Source organism: Sinohyriopsis cumingii, chromosome 10 (genome assembly GCF_028554795.1).
Source record: "Sinohyriopsis cumingii isolate HCF-2022 chromosome 10, ASM2855479v2, whole genome shotgun sequence".
Taxonomy (NCBI): Eukaryota; Metazoa; Mollusca; class Bivalvia; order Unionida; family Unionidae; genus Sinohyriopsis; species Sinohyriopsis cumingii.
The window spans coordinates 912074-934876 of NC_142970.1; the positions used below are offsets into that span (position 1 = coordinate 912074).

General features: G+C 36.2%; 1 protein-coding gene across 3 annotated transcripts in view; it reads right to left on the reverse strand.

Moving 5' to 3' along the window:
* Positions 1 to 22803, reverse strand: part of LOC149789479 (importin subunit beta-1-like) — a 208535-nt gene that overhangs the window by 162099 nt on the left and 23633 nt on the right. For all 3 annotated transcript variants that reach the window (XM_089971493.1, XM_089971494.1, XM_089971491.1), the window contains exons 5-8: positions 16417 to 16493; positions 13066 to 13141; positions 10802 to 10861; positions 5113 to 5202 (exon numbers count right to left, since the gene is read on the reverse strand). In XM_089971493.1, the coding sequence (XP_089827619.1) occupies positions 5113 to 5202; positions 10802 to 10861; positions 13066 to 13141; positions 16417 to 16493 (303 nt within the window). The remainder of the gene's footprint in view (positions 1 to 5112; positions 5203 to 10801; positions 10862 to 13065; positions 13142 to 16416; positions 16494 to 22803) is intronic.

Consider the following 22803-nt stretch of genomic DNA (forward strand, 5'->3'; position numbering starts at 1 on the left):
ATAGACTATACATGGTGGTCGGTGTATTTGGTGGAGGAAGAACCTGCAAAAACTCCAAGAACCACTGACCAACAGTAAGCTATTTCTCCCACACCCATACTGTCCAAGGTCAAGACTTGAATGCATACCAAGGGTAGGTCAGTCATCTGTAATGGCAAGCATCTTGGACCACTCAGCCACCTACAACTCCTCATGAACTGAAATTCTTCCGTTATCCAAAGTGTGATCCAGATCTATCATGTAGAATCTTTTTTGTGGAAACAACTGTTCATCCATTGACATGTAACCTTGATCTTTTACATTTTGACAACACTTTTTCCATCCAAGTGCAAATTATCCACCAAACTTGGTAAAATTAGACAAGGTGGAGAATTGGTCACTGTGCAGAAATCAGATTCAAAACAGATGGACATTATCTTGCACATATGAAAATGTCAAATGGGAGAAGTCCCTAAAATTTTGGTCAGGTGTGTCAGTGCAACTTGAGCCCTAAGTGTCCAGAGCCAATGCATTGGTGGATTTAATACCCATCCAGAAAACTCTTTTCAGTAGTTTCAAACCCTAACCCTGAATGTAATAAAATATTACATAGTTCAAATTCCACTTTTATTAGTTTATAGTATCCATTAGGAAGTATGATCATGTAAGAAAACAAAATTGTGACCAAAACAACCCCATCTCAACCACTTTTCTAACTACAGATTTTTGTGCAATCTTTCCTTTTCACATATAAACTGTTATTGACCCAAAATATAGCTAATAGCTAACATATATAACCACTCTGGTGGCCTTGTGGTTAGAGCGCCTGCCTCAGATGCAGGAGGTCATGGGTTCGATCCCCAGCCAAGTCATACCAAAGACTTACAAAAATGGTACTAACATCTGCCTCGCTTGGCGCTTAGCATTAAGAGGTTAGTGTTAGGACTGGTCGGCCTGGTGTCAGGATAATGTGACTGGGTGGGACATCATGCAACATGTCTGCGACATGATGCCCCAGTACAAGGTATCCCTATAAACTGCCACACTGCAGACATCGTAGCAATATGACAGAAAAATTGTTAAAGCTACGTTAAGAATACAAATCACATGCACAAATACACACACGTAGCTAATACTGTGCTGATACATTGTAAAAGGACATACATATACCTATAAACTGAACCAACCGCCTACTACGACATGATATAGAAGACATTAACAATTAAAAGTAAAAGAACATTCTCCTACATGTGATATGAAAGTAAAGGTACTATAATGAATTGCAGGGAACCCTGAGATAGTAACAGCCTGCAGTACATAGTTCATGCATGTGTGTGCACACACACGCGAGTGGGATTTTTAATGTAGCTTTAACAATTTTTCAGTCATATCACTACAATGTCTGCAAGGTGACAGTTTATAGTGATGTGTAGCACTGGGGCATCATGCCGCAGACATGTAGCATCATGTCCCACCCAGTCACATTATCCCTATACCAGGACGACCGGTCATTACACTAACCTCTTAATGCTGAGCGCCAAGCGAGGCAGCTGTTAGTATCAATTTTTTAAAGTCTTTGTTATGACTTGGCCCTGGATCGATCCCATGACCTCCCGCATCCGAGGCAGACGCTCTAAACAGTAGGCCACTGGAGCAGTCAGTTCCTGTATGAATAATCAGCTTCGTTACCCAATACAGTTGAGACTTCAAACAAAACGCATCTGATCCATTCCTTTACTGTGAAACTTTTTTCTTCAAGGTTTCATATTTCATAGTTTGGATACAAAATACATATTTGTGGATACCTAACTTCATGGGTCAATCATTTACATATAAAAAAACAATGCATTTGTTTCCATAAAAGATTATACCAACATTCTTTTCCATGCAATTGCAAGCAGTTTATCTGTACTGAGAAATAAAGTTGATTAATTTATTCATATCTAGCATCTAGTGTAAATGCAGAGATCTTCAAGACAATGCTTGCTTCTCTTTTTCCACAGGTCAGATAAAACAATACCACAATTGTAATCTTAAGTAATTCAGTTCTCAGGTGTTTTTAAAGACCCCTATCAAATAACAATTTTCTTGACAACTAGGGATTAGGTGCTTGAAACTTAATGACTGTATACCTGCCACATGTAAAACTAAGCTGCAAACACTAGATTTCACTGTTAAGAACTTTTACAAGGAGTTTCCATGACAAGGTCAAATAAGATTTACATTTAGATGAGGTTGACAATATCTACCTTTAAACTAATTTAGTGACTTGTCTGCACGTGACAAGACTCTGCATGATACAAGAATCTAAAATAGGTTTCGTCAAAGTGGACTACACAGATACCAGACCACGGAAAGGAGTCAACGTAATTAATGCTATCGTAATTGGCAAAAAAGCATAATTTGGGCATAAACAGTTTAATCTATAGATTATAACACCAGAATTGCAGCACATATAAAAGAGACAGTTACATCTGCTACTAACCTGGTAATACAGCCAGTCAAAACTCATCACAATGGGCAAAATCCATATGGATTAGATCCAGAATACAAACACAGAATATACTGAAAAATTATTTATATTATTGTATTCACTTTAAGTAGTCTATATGTCTAACCTTTGCTGAATGATCATGAACCGGAATTCTGCAATGAGCATGATATGTTGTTTGTGATGTATTACATTTCTCTCATACTCTTCTTTTAAAGTTTGTAAAACAGTGTTGATCTGTCCTTTTATCTGATGTGACATGTTCTAAGTTTGAAAAGACCCATCTGCTCTAACATTTTCTGTCATGTAACATCCACAACTCATACACTAAATCATTTTGCTTAACATCTGATGCCATTTTCTTTGAAAATAGACTGGTCCAATAACTAACTAGCTTATCAAAATATTGAATCTGAGGAAAAGTTGCCTCTATAAAAGCCACTGTGCCCCCATCCAACCCAGCAAATATCTCAGACTGCACATTTACATATATCTACATTCTAGTCATCAATTGTTGATATGGTCCACTCAAAACAAAAATAAATACACCATTCAATGTACGGAACTAAACAAAGCAAGCGTTTGCATCATTTCCCTGATGAAATGTGTCTAATGAGTAAAACTGCACTGGTCAAGCTGGTATGACATCTGCAGTCATCATCTGTTTTGTTTTCAATTAATTCATCCTCAAATGTCACACTAGTAAAATAGAACAGTTCAAGGATATCGATTCTGCTTTCTTGACAGAATTTCTTAATGCACAACTGCTTTTATTTTCTGTGATGGGGAAGTGCATTTATTCATGCAGACCAAGACCTAGACCAACTCTGACCAGCACTTGCTGGTTGCATAAACAGACAATCATGACAATAATATGAACTTTTCTGACAAATATTTGAATTAGTTCTGAAATTCTGTATTTTTAATGTCCAGATATTTCTTGAAGATAAAGGTGAATAATGCAAAACACTTACAAAATATGATTAGACTGGTTGTATGCTATAGCCCACAACATAAAACGCAATGTATAAAATCATGGCCTGGACTGCATATAACTTCTGTCAAAGAGTTCTATGTAAAGATAAATTACACCCAATTAACCCTTTACCTCATACAGCAGAGTTACCCAGTACAGTGCGCTATAAATAGAACACCTGTTACCTATTCAATTCCACAGGCATAGACCTGCCTGTTAACTGTTAAGCAATGTAGAGAATGTTACGTTCAACAGTAATTTTAACCATTTTGAATTGTTCGTACACATCTATTATGTGTGGAAAAATTTAAGAGTAAAGTCCTATTGTTACAGCTGTGTAATTTTTCACAGAAGAATTTTGTATGTGCTTTAAAATTTTGAGAAAACTTGTTCACCGTCAAGTCAGTGAAGCCATGTGACCAACCGTAGCTGCCATTTCTCATACTCGAAATTTACAAGTTTTTTGTCCGTGTCTGCATCACTAAGTCATCTGAATTTGATAATTTAGAAAAACTAATTGCTGCCTACATCAATATCAGAGCCTTTACCTAAGTTATTTAAGCTTTCATAGTTGTGGTTCTAATCGTGAAAACTGCTTAAGTACTGAATGAAATCCACGACCTCCATTTTGGAGAGTGGAGATTACGACCCAGTGTCTTTAAATGCAGATTTCGACCAGAGCATAAACAGTGACCATGTAATCATGATGTAATTGTTATTTGCAGAAATGAGTAGTATATAATAGGAGTTTTTCACCAGAAAGTGGGGCTACGAAAACCCATTTAAAATGGCCGTGGTTTACAGCAGGCGTCAAAAGGTGCTTCCATGTGAATGGAGTAGAGGCATCAAAAGGCACTTCCATGTGAATGGAGTACAGTCGTCCAAAGGTGCTTGCATGAGGTAAAGGGTTAATGAGTTTTATGAAATTTCTGTGCAGAAGCAGGGGGATAAAAAAGGAATCAGAACCCAAACACCAAAGAAAACTTAAAATCTAAATCACATTCAGCCCCAAAAAAATGTTGTGGAAGTCATTAGAACAGAATTAGTTGAACCATACAAACCCCAGTGATTGAAAACAGCCCTCTTAATTTTATCTGAGCCAGTTTTTGAGCAGTCTGGATGAAGAGAATGGTTCTTTCATCACAACTAGTTCTGACAGACATCCTGATTGATAAGATTTTAAACATAAACAAAGTTCAAACAATAAAGGCTGTAATGCATTCACATCTTAGGGAAGGCTATTTTACACACAAAAAATCTCAACTTCATAACTCGAAAAACAAAAGCATCAATTTCTTTCAAAGACAAATTGTGCTATTCTGAAAAAATAAATCACAAAATCTTAACTCAAGTATATTTTCAACATACACATATATATATATGGGGCCCCGAGTGGCCGAGTGGTCTAAAGCGCTCACCGTTATGGATCACTGCCATCTCACCTCTGTCTGCGTGAGTTCGAGTCTCAGGCTCGGCTAACGTTGGTACGTGAGAAAGCCTGTCAGTAGCTTCTCGTGGGTCGGTGGTTCTTCCCGGGTTCCTCCTCCACCAATTATACTGACCGCCATGTATAGCCTATCTTGTGCTGAAAAATGGCGTTAAACCATACAACAATAACAATAACAGAATATATATGCAATAAATACAGATCTAACAATTATCTTACCGCAAACAGTGCAGGCCCCATGTAGTGCTCCATATATTGATAGTAGAGAGACATAATTTTCACCAGACACTGCAGGGCTGCTACGCGAACCTAAATGGAAACAAAAATACAATGGGCAAGGCATTACAAGGTATAACAATGTTTTTCCTTATCTCAATTAAAATATGTTCTGTTCCAAGCAAAGCAATACTACTGATGATGAATTTTCTTTTTCTTTTTGGCTAGTCACTTTCTTTATTTAATCATCTTATTTGGAAATTTTTGCAACAGGAGGCTGAGTCAAATAGGTCTCTTTCACTTATCTAGTATAGTGAAAAAAGACATTCAAGACCAGTGCCATGACCTCCACACTTTGTGTCCAAGCAGCACCATTTTCATTTCAGGCCAAACAGACCTCTGTAAAGAATGCACTTTGTACACCTCTGTTGCAATTTAGGAGAATATGTGATAACAAAATTGCAATAAGAGACACCAGACAACAGGAGAAATGCCACTACACAAGCTCTATTGGTCTGTGACCAGTAGAAACCTCTAGTGGTCTATGACCCATAGAGTTGAAATTACTAAGTAATTAAAGGTGTTCATTTTCGAAGGCAGATCAGCATCATATGTACAAACCTGAATGACTTCCTCCAACTAACCTTTATCAAATTTATTTGAATTCTGTTTTATTTTAAAAGTTACAGGGTTTTTATACAGTACAGACTGCACAATCTTTCAAAACCCCATGATGGGGAGAGAGAATGGAGAGGATCAATGGAAACACCTCCACCACGGCTCCACATATCCGGACAGAGTTGCGGCTGCAGCTTGCACATAATATCTTATAACACCAAGCAAAGTCATCATGTATGACCATCATGGAGTGGATGTGGTCTTCACAAAATGGACGTAGTTTGCTGTGTATGACCCATGCAAGCATAAAGATTTTCATCGAGAGATAGAAAAAAGAAGAGATAGACACTTGTTTATCTAATTCATTATCTGTTTTGGGGGCAAATAGCTTACTTTCTGATAATGGAAAAACGTGGAAATTCAGCAGTTTATAAACATTTTCTAGCTCTCATATGGCTAATGCAATAGATACAATGCTAAATCAAATTTCGATAACATTAACATAATGAAAATGTCTTGCAAACTGTGTTATCACTACAATTTGTGGAATGTATCTTATCTTTTTATCTCAATACTACATTATCAGAATGTATAAATGCATCAATTTATTTATGTTGCAGTTCACACAATGTTCTTTTGTTATTATTTTGCAAGACATTGATATTGAACTCCCTGTGAAGAATGACAACAAAAGATAAAACATCCCAAAAATTTACAACAAAACTGCATTTATACTTGATTGAAGTGAAACAAAACTGCACAAGTTATGATTGCTACCCCATGCATGAATTCTCATTAATGAATGATTTCTTTTGACATCCAATCACAGGATTTGGGTGGGGGGTGGGGGGTAATTCAACCATGAGAAAGCTTAGTTCTCACAGTTGCCACATGAACATATAACACGAAAAATTCCTTTATGCTAGCTAACCATGCATTGTTCCACCAACAGAAAGACAATGCGAATGTAAAGTTCTATCTCATACTAAATTTCTTATGTTGTGAAGAAAAGATGCATTCATCCACTTAATAAAAGTTCTCTTTGCAGGGGCACTACCTACATGTATGTTACTCTTACAAGACCTTCTCTCTAAGTCTGACCAGTCTTCAGTAAGGTGTAACAAAATATGATGTAATGATACTGCAAGGTTGGAAAATATGTCATTTAATATGTACTGTATTCAAAACTGATATAGCAATTGTAAACAAGATGTTCAACTGAAAAGTTTCTTAAGTACATGAAGACCTTATTTAACTCTAGTACAGGTGCAAAAACTTCAGTTCCAAACCCCGAGCAGCTCAATGGCTTGTTGCGATCTTTGAACTTAATTAATGGAATTTGTTTTTACTGCAATCATATCTCCCACAACGTGACAAATTCAAATTGACATGTTCAATAAATATAACTGTGTCCCTTCCTGCTGTCACTCACAAGAATCTGAATATTCTTTTTTTTTTCTTCTGTACTGATTACTGAAACTCTTTAAGAGGCATTTTTTCCTTTTCGCCATCAACGTGCATGGCTTTTTGGATGCCATTTTATAAAATCTCGCAAACAAGTTTTATTATGAAGACACTTCGATAAAAAATGTGTGCAATTTAAAGCATCCGAGGTACTACAGTATAGTCTGGTTCCATGATTAAGTTGGCACTCTACCGTTTCCTATTTTGCAACTAGTTAGATTTCCAGTAAAGAGAATTTTCCAAGATTTCCCCACTGATTATACTGGCTATTTAATAAATACCTTGTGTATCTTAGGTTTGTTAAAAGAACTTGTAATTATCTTTATTTTGGTACATGACTGATGGGTGTAATGTGGGTTCTAGGGTATACAGCATGGGCTCATTTCAGCTGTGCTCATTACAAACAAGAAGAAGATCCACTTGATCATTATATCTTCCTGGACTTGGAGGTAAATTATAAATTTACTTTTCAGACATTCTGCATTCAATTAATTGCACTTTTCGAAGCTGGTGTTGATTACTTTGACAAAATATGCTTATCCTATTTCAATAACTATTAAAGTTAGTGTATTTTTTTGGTCTACTGTGTGCTTAAGATCATGTACAACTTCACCTTACATACATCACTCTCTCAAAAGTACTCAACACCTGGTGAGCACCACCTAACACCACTAACCCGGATCAAAATCAAACATCAATAAGCCAATTATCCAGATTTTATGACAACAATCCTATTTCCTTAGTTTTTGCTTAGAATGACTTAAGTCCGTATTGTAAGGATCATTTTCATACTCAACAAAATCTTAAGTGCAGGCAGGTCTATGTTACTCTCAGATTGCCTTATTAAGATTTTGCATCTCTAATAATAATAATAATAATGAGGACTTTGTATAGCGCCTAATCTTTAGAAGCTCTAAGCGCTTTACAACACCTATAAGAAAAAAAACATATATAATGATATGATTACAAACACAAACACTATGAAATCAGAAAACATAAAAAAACATGCTGAGAATATTTAAGGTAGGAAACATTATTTGGTCTTTAAGTTTGTTCTTGCAGTCGAAATAAGTTAGTTTTGAGAGCACTCTTGAATGTGATCACTGTGTCTTTGTGTCTAAGTTCAGTGGGCAATTCATTCCACGTTGCTGGGCCCTGGTATGCAAAAGAACGTTGTCCATATGACTTTGTTTTCATAGTGGGAATAACGAGTATGCAATTGTTGGAAGATAAGCGTTAAGTATCTTGCTGGTGTGTACACATGGGTGAGGTCAGATAGGTATGTCGGACTGGAGTCCGTCATTGAAACGTAGCACATAGAACAAATTTTGTGTTTGGTTCTGGATCGAATGGATAGCCAGTGTAGGGTACAGAGCAGCGGGAGGATGTGTTCTGATCGTGGTACTCTAAGTATGATCCGAGCAGCTGTGTTTTGAACTTTTTGGAGTAGATATTGAGATGAACCTAACAGAATTGAATTACAATAGTCCAGTCTTGAAAGTACTAATGAACACACAACTGTTTTAGTGGCATCAACTGAAAGATATTTGCGAATGGAGGTGATGTGTCTCAGCTCAAGATATGCAGCTTTGCATATGTTCATGACATGTTGGTGCAATGTGAGAGTACTGTCCAGAGTAACACCTAGGTTTCGTACTGATTGTGTGCATTTAATGATGGTGTTGCTGATATTTATTGTTTGCGATAAAGGATGTGAATGAGAAAGTCTCTGTTGTAATCAGAATGGCCTCAGTTTTATCATCATTCATCTGCAGCTTGTTACATGTCAGCCATGATTTCACATAAGAAATGCACATCTCTACACATTGGATGGTAGCATCAACTTCAGTTGGGTGGTTAGATTTGTATATTTGGGTGTCATCAGCATACAATTGGTGAGACACTGGATGATGATCTATGACACTTGAGAGCGGCTAAGTGTACAGAATGAACAGAACAGGTCCAAAAACAGACCCCTGTAGAACACCACAACATAGATCAAATATAAACATCTTCTGTGCTGTTTATATTTTTTAGACACATTGTCTCTTTCATCTTCAACATGTTTTTTGATTCAATTTACACCGTATGTTGAAAATACTATATAAGCTTGATAATGAGTGTTTTTGCATGACAAAAGTTGCCATATTAAAGCAACTTACTTACTCCTGAATAGATGGACTGGTTCAATAACTGCACAGAATATAATACAGACCTGCCAACCATAACAAGATTGTCTCAGAAAGGCATTTTTCTTTTTCCGTAAGTTTGACCAGTTGTCATTGAAGTATAACAAAATATCATGTACTTCAAAAGTCAAATCGGAATATGTGTATTTAAAAAGCATTCCAAACTGATCCTTTGACAGATTTGTCTAAAATTATTAAGCAACAGGAACATTATGTTCATCTGAAAAGTTTGTGAAGTACACACAGACCTTATTTACCGCTAGCACAGTTGCATAAATTTTAGTTCTAAACCTTATACAGCTCCACGGCATTTTGCTTTCTTTCAACCTGACAAGATTCTTGATTTTTTTAAACTTTATTTCACATGACAAAAACGATCTTATCTCCTGCCACGTGAAACACTAAAAGCAACATATCCAAAATAAACGTAATTGACCCCCTTCATGATTTTATTTAGAACAATCTGAATATTCCTTTTAATTATTCTGTACTGATTATAAGGAAAACTTACTCTGTCCATTCTTTTTTTTTATGTAGCTGAAGCTATTTTTTATAAAAGTCTTTAATAAACAAGTTTGGTCATGCAGACGCTTTGCTTGCAAAAAATAAGTTCAGTTCAAAGTGTCCAAAGTACTACAGTTAGTCTGGTTCCTTGACTTATGCCACTAAATGTAATATGAAATCCAGATCCAAATCAGGTATGGCTGAGCCAATCATTATGAGTTTAGTGCAAGAATAAAAAATTTCCAGTTTTTCCTTTTAGTCCACAAGTCTGTATTTTAAGTGTCGTTTTTGTAAGATGGCAAAATTGTAGGGGTTTGCAGGTTTGCTAATATGAAATCTGTATCTGGATCAAACACAAGCCAGTATCCAGATATTATCGAAAACTGCACTGTTGTAATTTCTGCTATTATTCTTTATGTAATTTTGGGTAATTTAGGCAAGGTTTACAAGTCAAATTCTAAACGTCTGGCAGGTCTGCATATGTAGAGTAATACTCTCTTCCAAATCAGACCACACCACACCTCTTTAAACAATGACTAAAAGCAATCTGCTCCAGTGAAAACTGACCAACAACACAAGCCACATGAACTAAAATCAGGGGTTTCAGTTCACGTACTTCCACTTGGTCCTTCTAGAAATCAAACTATTACACCAGTGTTTGCTTGCCACCAGGTTAATTCTGTAATTATCTATACCTGGAAATGAAGAATATGACTGCAAGAGGAATACAATGTAGCTCTTCTAAAAATTGTTTTATGTAAATATTAATCCAAAATTAACTAAGAAGCATTCAAACAATTAGCTCATTATTCTCCTATACTCTAAAACAAAAATGTATCACAACACCCTAATATCATTTGAATAAATTCAAATATATTGCTGGTTGCAAGTCTTCTTAAGTTTTGCCATCTACATACCCTTGTGTCCACAGATTGTGTAGCTTCACACACCACTTGCATGATGAAGTGACGTTCACTCTGAAATAAAACATCAGCATATCTCAATATATAAGCACTAGAGATGTCAAAAGTTTAGAAAAAGTCAACCAGGTGTCCATCGATCCTAATCATCAGGTACCTGATCAAAGGGATTTATATTAAATGTGATCCTAAAATGCTTTAAGTTCATACATCCGAACCCACAAGAGGTATCGGTATAATTATTACTAATATGAGTGGCAAAAAAGCGCAATCTGAAGATAAAGAGTGATCTATATATTACATGCCACAATTACCGACGTCCGTATTTCTGCTACTTACCTGGATCAGCAGTTACTTAAAATTCTCATCAAAAATCAGATAAATCCATGTGGATTAATATGATTTGGTTTGGAATTTTTTTTTAATGTAGCTTTAACAATTTTTCAGTCATACTGCTACGATGTCTGCAGTGTGGCAGTTCATAGTGATGTCTAGCACTGGAGCATCACGTCGCAGACATGTAGCATGTCCCACCCAGTCACATTATCCTGACACCAGGCCAACCAGTCCTAACACTAACCTCTTACTGCCGAGTGCCAAGCGAGGCAGCTGTTAGTACCATTTTTGTAAGTCTTTAGTATGACTCGGTCAGGGATCGAACACACGACCTCCCACATCCGAGGCGGATGCTCTAACCACTAGGCCACCGGAGTGGTGGATTAATATGAGAATATAGTTACAAAACCAAATGATAAATTATTTGTAAACAACATTCACTTTTATTAGTCTACATTTAACTTTTGCTCAAAAGTTGTAAAGTCCACAAATTCTGAATGCTGTATTATATGACTATGGAATTCCTGTTTCAAAACTTGTAAAGTGCTATTGATTTGTCCTTCTTTTGATGCAACACGATCTTTATTTTTTAAAAATCCCTCTCGTCAGTCACATGACATCCATGGATCACATCGATAAACCCCATTTCCCTTCTTAATATTTGGCACGTTTTTCAATATAGACTGTTATGTTGTATCAGTGTGAATCAAACTATAATTAATCTGTGAGACGTGGTTTCAAATTCAAGAAACCCATCTTTTTTTTCTCTCGAAATATGTCATGTACAGTTACTATAAATAGACAATATGGAAAACTGTTCAAGTACAAAGCCAAATGGTTGCACATGCCAAAACAGTATGAAGATCAGTAGACAATGGTCTACAATGGATCAATGTCATATGAAACAATCCTTGAACTGTACTCTTTATTTTGTGTCTCACTTGCTCCCAACATTGCCAGATATAATCTTTTATCTAAACTTGGAAATATGGGCAGTTTTTTGTTCGGGGGTGGGTGGGTATGTTTATTCTTTTTAAACCTGTGTAATTATGAACGGGCAGATACCAGAGTACCTGCTCAGAACTTTAATGAGCATTCAAACTTTAATGACAAATCTGAACATGCAGTTATCTACTTTAGGTACAAAATGTATTGAACACAAAACATTTACAAGACATAACTCTTTTTGTTTATTTTTTTCTGCCATGTTAAGATATGAAATCTGGTGATTAGAAAACTGACAACTGAAACGGTAGAAAAAATAAAAAATTTAAATCCTGTATTTGAACAAAAGGTTTTAAACTAAAGTAGTGGAAACCTTTACTATCTGCAAGTTAGTCTCATACACACAACTGATGTAGCATAGCACCTTTAATCCACAAATGTTTAATACATTCAATCCAAAAGCTTTTTTACTTCATGTCAACATGATTATCAAGAAGCAATAATATTCACCTTTCACCCTTACTACTTGCAAGAAATAATTCATGTTACTGCTACATATATCCAAACATCCCAATATCTAATGCTGAACGATATCCAATACAGAACAATGTCTAACAAATATCAAAATGGGTCATAAAACCAGTACTGAATAGGCACCACACATTATTGCACATATACCTTAGTTTCTTTTGGTACTGATTTACTTTGGTTTAAAAAATGCATCCCAAATTTCACATCAGAACTTGGAAACTGCATACACTGTGCAAGAGATTCAAATCAAGGATTCATTATCAAGAAAGCACAGGCAATATGAATCTAACAGTTGGTTTTATCCTCTTTCTCATTTAATATTAGTAAATTAATACTGTAAAATAGCTTGGATTCCTGTTGCAGTTGATTAGCACCAAATTTCTTATCAAGTTTCTGATGGTAATACTTCTTTTTGCCTGGAAATTTCAATTACTTGTAAACATACTTACATCTTTGTCGAAGTTGGCTTTGGTAAACTCCAGAGAATTCAGAAGAGCATTTGTAGCTGCCAGCCGCACGTGGTTGCTGCAAAGGGAAATTGCAGTAACTGAAATTCATGAAAGCTTTACCTTTCCTTCCTCCTTTTGAGAACAAAGGAAAGATCTATGCTAGAACAAAATGCAAGAGAAATATTTCACAAAATACAATGGTAGAGAACTGGAAAATCCCATAATGGTCTACTTGCTCTGAATTTTCATCAACTGCAAACAATTCTGGTAAGGAATATGATGTAATGAAATTTGTGTTATGTGTTACAAATATTTAGTACTTATTATTCACACTTTGTTAACTACTAGCTATTATTACCAACGGTAAAGAATAAGTTGACAAAAGCAAACTGCTATGAAACACATTATGGTTTAGCTCATGTCAGTGTGACATACAGTCACCAGATAGTAAAATACCTTTCACTTAAAGGAGACCAGAAACCAATGGAAATAATGAACAATAATAACAGTACTATAGCAGAAAACCTTATTCTGAAGTATCATCTGCGACCGTAATGCCAATATTTAAATATTGGCCTATCTTCTAGGAGCTGAATTTCCGTGACCTCGTATGCAAAATGTCCATGCCTATTCGGTACTTTTGGGATGTGACGTCATAGTAGTGACTCCAGCAGCCCTAGTGGGAGTTGCCAGAGTAAAAGACAATACCGCTTTGCGTTGCTTACGGGTGTAATAGAAAATCTTGTGGACATCATTTTTTTTTCTTTTCCAAAAGATAAAGGCATAATGAAAGCATGGATACATTATTACAAGCGAGTCAAGTTCAAAGCAACAACACACAGCACTATGTGCTCGTTACATTTCTCAAAGGAATGTTACAAGAGGGATTATGAAAAAATGGCAGCTCAAAGATACACAAATGCAAGGGCTAGACTAAAAGCTGGCGCTGTACCAGACATACCTTTGGACATTTTAAATCCTGGGAAAAGTGTTAAACGTGTGAGTTACGAAAATAGGCAGAAGGACGAGTAAGTGACCACAAAATGCAACAACCAATCCACAGATCTTTTATCTACAACAGCAGTGCTAAAAACAAATCTGACAGCCCGACACCCTGGGTCCCTCTAGTTTAAGTTCCGGCCCATGCTGTATTCAAAGTGAGGTGCCCGTCAGGCTTGTCGAAACAAAAATTGTTTACCTGAGGAAACTTTAATCGTGCTGGTGAAATGAGTAAATGTATTTTCAAGATGTTGACATACATGCCTTAACACGGCACAATCTAAATCAAATCACCACTGTCCTATGTGAAATTTAGATTTGATTTTAATCAAATGGAAGCTTTGCTAAAAGTAACATTCAAAACCTGTCGTGTTTCAAGAAAACACAATTTTCAGTAATCTTATAAAAAAATTTTAAAAATTCTTTGTATACATGTATTATGTATAAACGGTAATCTGTAATAATTGGAACTGATATAAAACTAGTCCTTGGGCAATTTAAATAGCAGCGATTAAAAGAAAAGAGGTCACAGTTTCACATTAACTGTCTGACAAAAGAAACTGGGGGGTGGCTATTGACCTACCCCCTTGCCCCAATGTGCGACCGCCCATGGGACATGCCTTTTCTCCCCGTGATACGCCTTATTATTCCCCCAAGACAAGCCCCTTTTGCATATTCTGGTCAGCTCTGGCTAAATTGCAAAAGAGCTAAAGTTTTGATTTAAGTACGTAAACAATAAAGCCGGTGTGACTAATGAACATAATCTTTATCCTTGCATTGATCTTGTGAAAAGGACTGCCCTTCGGACATACTTCAAAGAAACCATGTTAGACAGTGTGTGTATGTGTAAGCACCAGCAATTGATTACCAAATAAACGATGCCTATTTTGTTGTTACTTATGATGCCATGGACTTCATTTTAACAGTTCAAATCTGCAGTCACAAGTTACCGTACATAAGTTACCGTACATGTGGCAACTGTTTTCCTCACGTTTTATGCCCCACCTTATTTCCTTAGGTTTAAGTCTTAATGCATGTAACACAGTTTGCTGAATAAAATATTTATTCAGAATTAGTTCTTTAGGGCCACATATACTGCATAGTATATTTTGTTTTATTCCTTGTAATTTAATCATAGTAATTAAACTTTACATATAAGGTAGAGGAATGTCAGGTGTTAACTGCCCGAGTTTCTTTGGCAAAAATGGAGATGCGATTTTGTTTATAGAGAAAATTTCAAAGTGATCATTCATTTAAGCTAATTGTTGATGATTTTATTCTTTTAATATTTTCTTTTACTATAGTACTGCTGTAGTTGTTTAAAAACATCTGAAATTTACTTGAATAATGTTTAATCTTCATGTTCAATTTACTGAAGAAGAAAAAAAAAAGAAAATAAAACTGTTGTATGATATTAATTATTTCGTCCAGTGCCGGATTTAGACGTGTGTGCGTGTGATTTGAGTTTTTAACGTAGCTTTAACAATTTTTCAGTCATATCGCTACGATGTCTGCAGTGTGGCAGTTTAGACTGAGATCGGGAGGTAGATTAAGAAATACCACCAAAATCGGGAGGTTTTTCTCCCGGCTTGAGAGTTGACAGGTATGAACTGTCCGGGCTTGTGGAATTTCATTCAGGACTTTAGTTTATTTAAGTCACCAGCCCGGGGCCTGTGCCTAACAAATTTCTTTTAGCATTGACCAGTACAGTACATAAACTACTATATCTGACTGCAGATTCAACTTTTGAATGAGCAACCCAAATGTGGTCTCCTCCTGTCTGCCTCGCTCGCCAACGTTTATGTTTGTATTCAAGGACTGGCTAGCATTGTGTCACAGTACCACGTGATGTCGTCTCATCAAAACTTAGAAAAACTCTGCAATTTACGGAATCGTGGCATCTTCCACTCAATATAATCACTACCCCACTTACGATATTTAATTTATAAACACTGCAGTCGAATTAAAATCTGTAGAAAATTACATACGTAAAAGAAAAAGTTTGATTTCTAGTCTCCTTTAAATATACCTGTCATGGCTTCCCTCTGGTATAGTCATATCTTCAATGTAAAACTTCCAAAATATCCTTTTTAGGACAATTGCCCCAGCCATTTTTGGCAGATGTACAATGCACCACACTATTTGTTAGCTGGCATTATAAACTAAGGAAGGCAACTCATGAAAACCAATAGCTGTTACTAGGAGAAAACACCCAATATATCTGTTCAATCTACCAAGGTATAGATAGGAATACCTTATCGGAACCTTGGCTAGTGAAGATGGGACTGCCTTTTAAACAATTTTACTGGTGGTGATTACCAGAACAGCCCCCCAGTGAAAATCCTCTATTACCTGGGTTCTTCCTTCTTCATTCCATGCACTATGGCAGTTAAAATCTCATTGGACTGTGTCTGTAGAGTTTCTGGATCCTAAAACAAAACACAAAAAAACACTAATGAAAAGACACTGGTGAGAAAAAGATTGATCTTGAATATATTTAATGTGTACAATGCCTATACATTTACTGCAGGTTGTAAATCTGACTATATTCCTATAAGTTGACATTTAAAGCCATTTCAATGTACAGAATACAAATTCTAACTTTACTTTGCTGACCTGCATTATGTTGCTATGTGGAAACAACATAATGAGCATAAATTATTTTGTTGCCTTTCAAACCTTTAATTTTAAAGAATTAAGAATTAAGAAAAACTATTTATTTTCTCAAAAATGGCAAGTATTATAATCGTTAGGTCTTTAATCCACTGACAGACTAGACGAAACTCAGCATAGATGAAACCGGACCCAATACTTGCCATTTACATTAATAGTCACATGATTTCACAAACCTCAAACAATGTCATCTAAGTCCAATAGTCACGTGATATCAACAACAAACTCCTTTTTAATGTTGTTGTACACAATTTATATTATATTAAATGAAAGTCTGATACATTTTGTAAAAACCAGAAAGAACATAGAATTCTCAACATATTTATTTTGAAAACTACAAGAAACTTGCCAGTCTGATTCATCAAGCAGAGTAGTCTGGTTCCCTGCATGAGAGAGAGCACGTGTCAACGTGGTAGTCACATGATACAACGTAACTCCGGAAGTGAGTCACGGAATAAATATAAAGAACTTTGTGCTCTTTCATTTTTTGTATTTTTATTACAAACAGTATAGGACTTTCATTTTAAAAAAATTCTACAATATTTTAAAATGACCGTTATGAGATTTTACGTGCTCATGCGACCAGAAATCGAAATCGCCAGTATCAGCTCAAATTGAATCCATGCATTAGTTTCATCGTCTTTCAGCAGATTAAAGACACAATGATTTTAATACTCACAACTGGAGAAAATAAATAATTTTCAAATTGATTTCATACAGGTTTAACACAATTTAACAAAATTTAAGTTTGCCAGCCCATCCGCTAAGGGGATATGCTTTAAACACCACCATGCTGGCCTCTGGTGATGATAGACTGGTTTTCATACCTTCCATATAAAATAAAAGATATGGATAACAATCTGTCTGTGAAACAAACAGTCTACTAGACGAACCTAATCCACAGAGCGTTTGGATTGTCTGAACAAATATATTTATGGCAAGCACCCAAATGATCCATACTGCAACCCCCTAATATTATGGTTAGAACTTGATAAATTTAACACACGATCAGTTCAGTTACGACTCAATTACATCATTATTTTATGGCGTCAAGTTGTGGAGGAAAATTCCCGGGGTTTTCCCAGATTTTCGTCAATATTTGCAAAATTCAAGGACTTTTCACTGTCTTAATTTTTTCCCCCCATTTCTCCCTACTTTTTCCCGGTAGCATGGGAACCCTGTAATAATAATTTGTGATTATCAAAAGAATTTAAAATTTTAGGGTTTATTTCAATTTTCAAAGACTTTTAAAGACCTCAGAGTAATCTGGTCAATTTTCCCAAACTTTCATGACCTTGAAAATGCTACCTCATTTTTCCCAAACTGTCCAAGACCGTAAGAACCCTCATCAAATTTAGATCAACAACCATTCATGTTAAGCCGAAGAAACCAGATGTCAACAGATATGATAAAATCATACATGCCAACTCCTGACGATATAAAAGTGCAATCCAAGTGGACAAAAAGAGGAATCCACATATGCTAAAAATTTAATAAACAATGATTTATTTGCCCCTCTCATCTTTTAACATCCTTTAGTGCTTCAAGTTTTCATATCTAGCACTTTTAGCTACAGCAAACAACAGATTTTCATGTTGAATTTTAAAACACTTTGTACTAGCCGAGACCATGAATGTTTTGCACACCAGCTGAGCACAAAGTACTGGGTTACTGAGCCTGGATCTGAATTCACTTTTATTTTTGTTAACAATACTAAACAATCTCTCAGTCAGCATCAGAATGGTAAAGAACCAATATTCCTTTCGTAACCTGACAAAGAAGAGGAAATTTATATCTTCCAGTGATTGTGTCTTTTAGTTGGGAAATAAGGTGCCACTGCACATCAGCTCTATCTGCATTAAGTATATTGTCAAGTAGATTCGCAACTTCATACTTCAGTAATTCTCCTTCCAGATGATCCAAGGTAGACAAGGATGGCAATAGTAAGGGATATCTGTTGACAAAGAATCTAACACTTTTGAAGCTTTTTGACTGTCTCTCATTTACATCAGCAACTGAAGCATTTAAAAGCACTTCATCTCCATAGGGGAATTTCTGGACCATGTAATCACAAGCTGTAGTATAAAAATCTCTAAAAGCATCATAAAACACCTTCACAGCTAAAGTAGAATTGTGTTCTATGAATTCTCTTGCTTCTGCACCAACAGCAAGCTCTTCATCATCTTTATATTAAGAACTCAGTAAACAACACCTCTGCATTTATAACAGTCATGTCCGCACATTAGTTCTGCTGTAAATAACAAGTTACCTTAGTATTGGAGTTCGTAAGACGAGCTAATTTAATGTGTTTCTTTGTTTTCAAGTGTTTCTCCACATAAAATTTACCACCATGCCCAATATTAAAATCGTTTCCGCACAGACTGTAATAAGCATGATGCTGCCCTAGAATACAGGGACTCGTATTGTTGCGTAAACCTGACCTGTTATACATGTACTATATAGCATATGTATGACCGGTCAATTTTAAGCAACGACATGAGCCCCTGTACCCGAGAATGGAACGCTGTATTATGCCATTCATTTATTCATCTCTGAAGGATTCATTTGTTTTCTTGGTCTTTTTCTGATCCACCTGTGAAATTCCTTGAAAATGTATGTGCTCTAACACAAACATCAACTAGAATACATCTGAAGACTTTAAGCGCCAAATAGTAAAATTCTTTCCACACGGCCTGCAATAGACGTCACATGATTCTGCCCTCGTGTCCTCATCTTTGGAGGATTCTGTTAATTTTTGTTTCGTTTATTTTTTGCCTTTTTCTAATCCATCTGTGAAATTATTTGAAAGGAGATATTTTTGCTCTATTACATGCATCGACTAAAATAAATAATACTTTTCAGAGCCAAATACCTATAGACTGGTTCTGTACTAAATATAAATTAGAATAAAAGAATCTGCGAGTAAAGATTAAAAATTAGAAAACCAGCCGTTCTCTCCTCACTAAGCCAAACAGCTGCTATAAATAGAATACGAGGTCGAAAGTAGAACCAGCATGTTTCTTGGTAATAGGTTGATTGATTGATTGATTTTATTTTTAACGGCGCATCAGCACTGTTAGGCTATTTAGCGCCAAACAAAATGTTATTTGTATAATCTTTTAAAAATTATAAAAGGTTCTATATCTACCAGCGATATAAAAGAACAAATGGTTGAAATTAAAATGGTAAGATGGTAACAGTGCAAAATAAAGCTTCCCGATCAACGGGGGATGTAAATGTTCTATGTTAATGAAAAATGATGAAAAGGTATTAAAATGGGATGGTATATATAATGCATAAAACTGCACAAGGTGATAGCATAAAAGTTAGAGTTTAGAGTAAATATTTACAGCTTTCAGGAACTCTATAATACGAGTGATGTTTATAGTATCAAAAAGTTCTTTCATGTCATGCACAATGTAATAACGATCGCGCGTAGGTTGCAGGTCAAAACACTCTATCATAAAGTGCTTAACAGTGAAAGGTTCATTGCAAGAAATGCACTCTGGTGGGTCTTCACCTTTCAGTATGTGGGAGTGGGTGATATACGTATGACCATTATTCGGACTCTTGCAATGACTACCTCCTCCCTATGCTTGGTTCTGTAGGAAGGAGTCCATTCTCCTAGAGTTGGCTTGATTGGTTTGTTATTCACGGCATTATTCCATGATGCCTGCCGCTTCTGACGTAAGGACCTTCTGATACTAGGTTTAAAATCACTATACGGTATTTTAAAATCAGATGGTTCTTGAGTAAGGGCCATTTTAGCAGCACGATCCGCTTTTCGTTACCTTTAATACCAATATTGCTAGGTAACCAACAATATATATTATCGTGAGAGACACTCATCTCGGTATTTTTGACAAGTATGTTTTTCAATAATGGATTCTCCAGTTTTCTATTGTGTAGTGACTGAAATACTGATCGCGAGTCAGAGAAGATGATACTGTTTAAAATACGTTTGCTTTCTATATGTTGCAGAGCAAGGTCTATTGCTCTGATTTAGGCGGAAAAAATTGATGTTCCATTTGGTAAGCGAACTTGCGGTGTGTGATTTCCACAAACGAAGGCTGCAGCAGCCTTTTCCTCATCCTCTGATCCGTCGGTATAAATTCTTGTGTAGTTTTTAAATTCAGTGAGGAGTTCTTGATAATAATTGTGGAAGACGGAAGGGTTTGTTTCAGATTTTTTCCATGGTGTAGCATAAAAAGTACTTTTGGTTGTTTAAGTAGCCAGGGTGGTGTTTCGGAGGTCGACATTTTGTGAATTTTAGAAAGATCAATTTTTGTACTGTCAAGGCTGGATGATATTCTAATGCCAAAGGAAGGTATGGCGTTTGGTTTATTTTCGTATCAGGTTTTGTATTTGGGTTGAAAAACAGCCGAAAAAGCAGGATTTAGAGGATTTGATTTTAATTTGAGAGCATACTGTGCGGAAAGCATTTCTCTACGGTGCGATAATGGTGGTTCGTTCGCTTCAGCTAGTAGGCTTTCACACGGGGATGTTTTAAATGCTCCCAGAGCCAGTCTTATTCCCTGATGATGAATTGGATCAAGCATCTTAAGATATGACTTTCGGGCTGAACCATACACAACGCAACCATAGTCTAGTTTGGAGCGAATAAACGTTCTATATAAATTGAGGATGATTTTTCTATCAGCACCCCCGTCAGTGTGCGCTACTACTTTAAGTAGGTTAAGTGCTTTTAAGCATTTAGCTTTCAAGTTCTTTAGGTGTGGAATAAAAGTCAGTTTTCTGTCAAAGATTATACCTAAAAACTTTGTTTCCTCAACAACTGGAATAGGTGTTCCATCCAGAGTGAGGTTAAGTTCATCGTGATGTCTTAGTAACTGACAGAAATTCATACATACTGTTTGGGATTTAGAGAATTTGAAACCGTCTGCATTGGCCCAATTTTGAATCTTGTTTGTATTTTGCTGCAGTTGTCTTTCAATTGTATGCATGTGCTTTGATCGATAACATATTAGAAAATCATCAATGTATAATGAGCAATCCACGCCAGGAGCCAAACACTTGGTGATGCTATTAATTTTGATGTTAAAGAGCGTCACAGATAAAATACGGCCCTGGGGCACACCCATCTCTTGCTCGTGCAGATCTGAGAGGGTAGAGCCCACTCGTACTTTGAATTCTCTGTCGGAGAGAAAGTTGGATATGAAATAGGTTAGACGTCCTTTTAGACCTAGATCATGCAGGTATCCCGTATTTCCATGTCGTGTCATAGGCCTTTTCTAAATCAAAGAAAACCGCTACTAAATGTTCTTTCTTAATAAATGCATCGCAAATAAATGTTTCCAGTCTAACCAGATGATCATTGGTGCTACGGCCATATCAAAAGCCACTTTGGAAAGGAGATATTAAATTATTAGTTTCCAAGACCAGACAAGCCAAGAATTGATCATTCCATTGTTCTGCACACACAGCTGGTGAGTGTAATAGGTCAGTAGCTGTTGGGATCGTCGCTATCTTTACCTGGTTTGGGAACTGGTATTACAGTAGCTTCTTTCCAGATTTTTGGTACATTACCAGTAATCCATAAATCATTGAAGAGTTTCAAAAGAGATGTTAATGATGATTCTGGAAGGTGTTTCAAAAACTGGTAATGTATTTCGTCAGGCCCAGCGGATGTATCATGGGCCTTATCTAAAGCCTCCCTAAGCTCCAATAGTGAGAACAGTTGATTGTAACTTTCCAAGTTGTTGGATGTGAATTTTAAACGTGACATTTCTTTTAGAGTTTTAAGTTTACGGAAGGCTTCTGATGAATTAGATGATGATGAATTTTTGGAGAAAATGTCAGCAACAGCATTTGCAATGTCACGTTTTGAACTAAAGTTGTTATTGTTCAGTGTCAGATGCTGGAGAGGGTTTTGTTTTCTCTTTCCGTTTATTTTGCGTATAGTGTCCCAAACTTTCTTAACAGAGGAACGAGAGTTTAAAGAGGAAACCTATTTCTTCCATGATGCCCTTTTACTTTCTTTGATTGTGCAGCAACCTTTGGCCCGGACAATACGATATATATTTAAGTTTTCGGGCGTCGGATGAT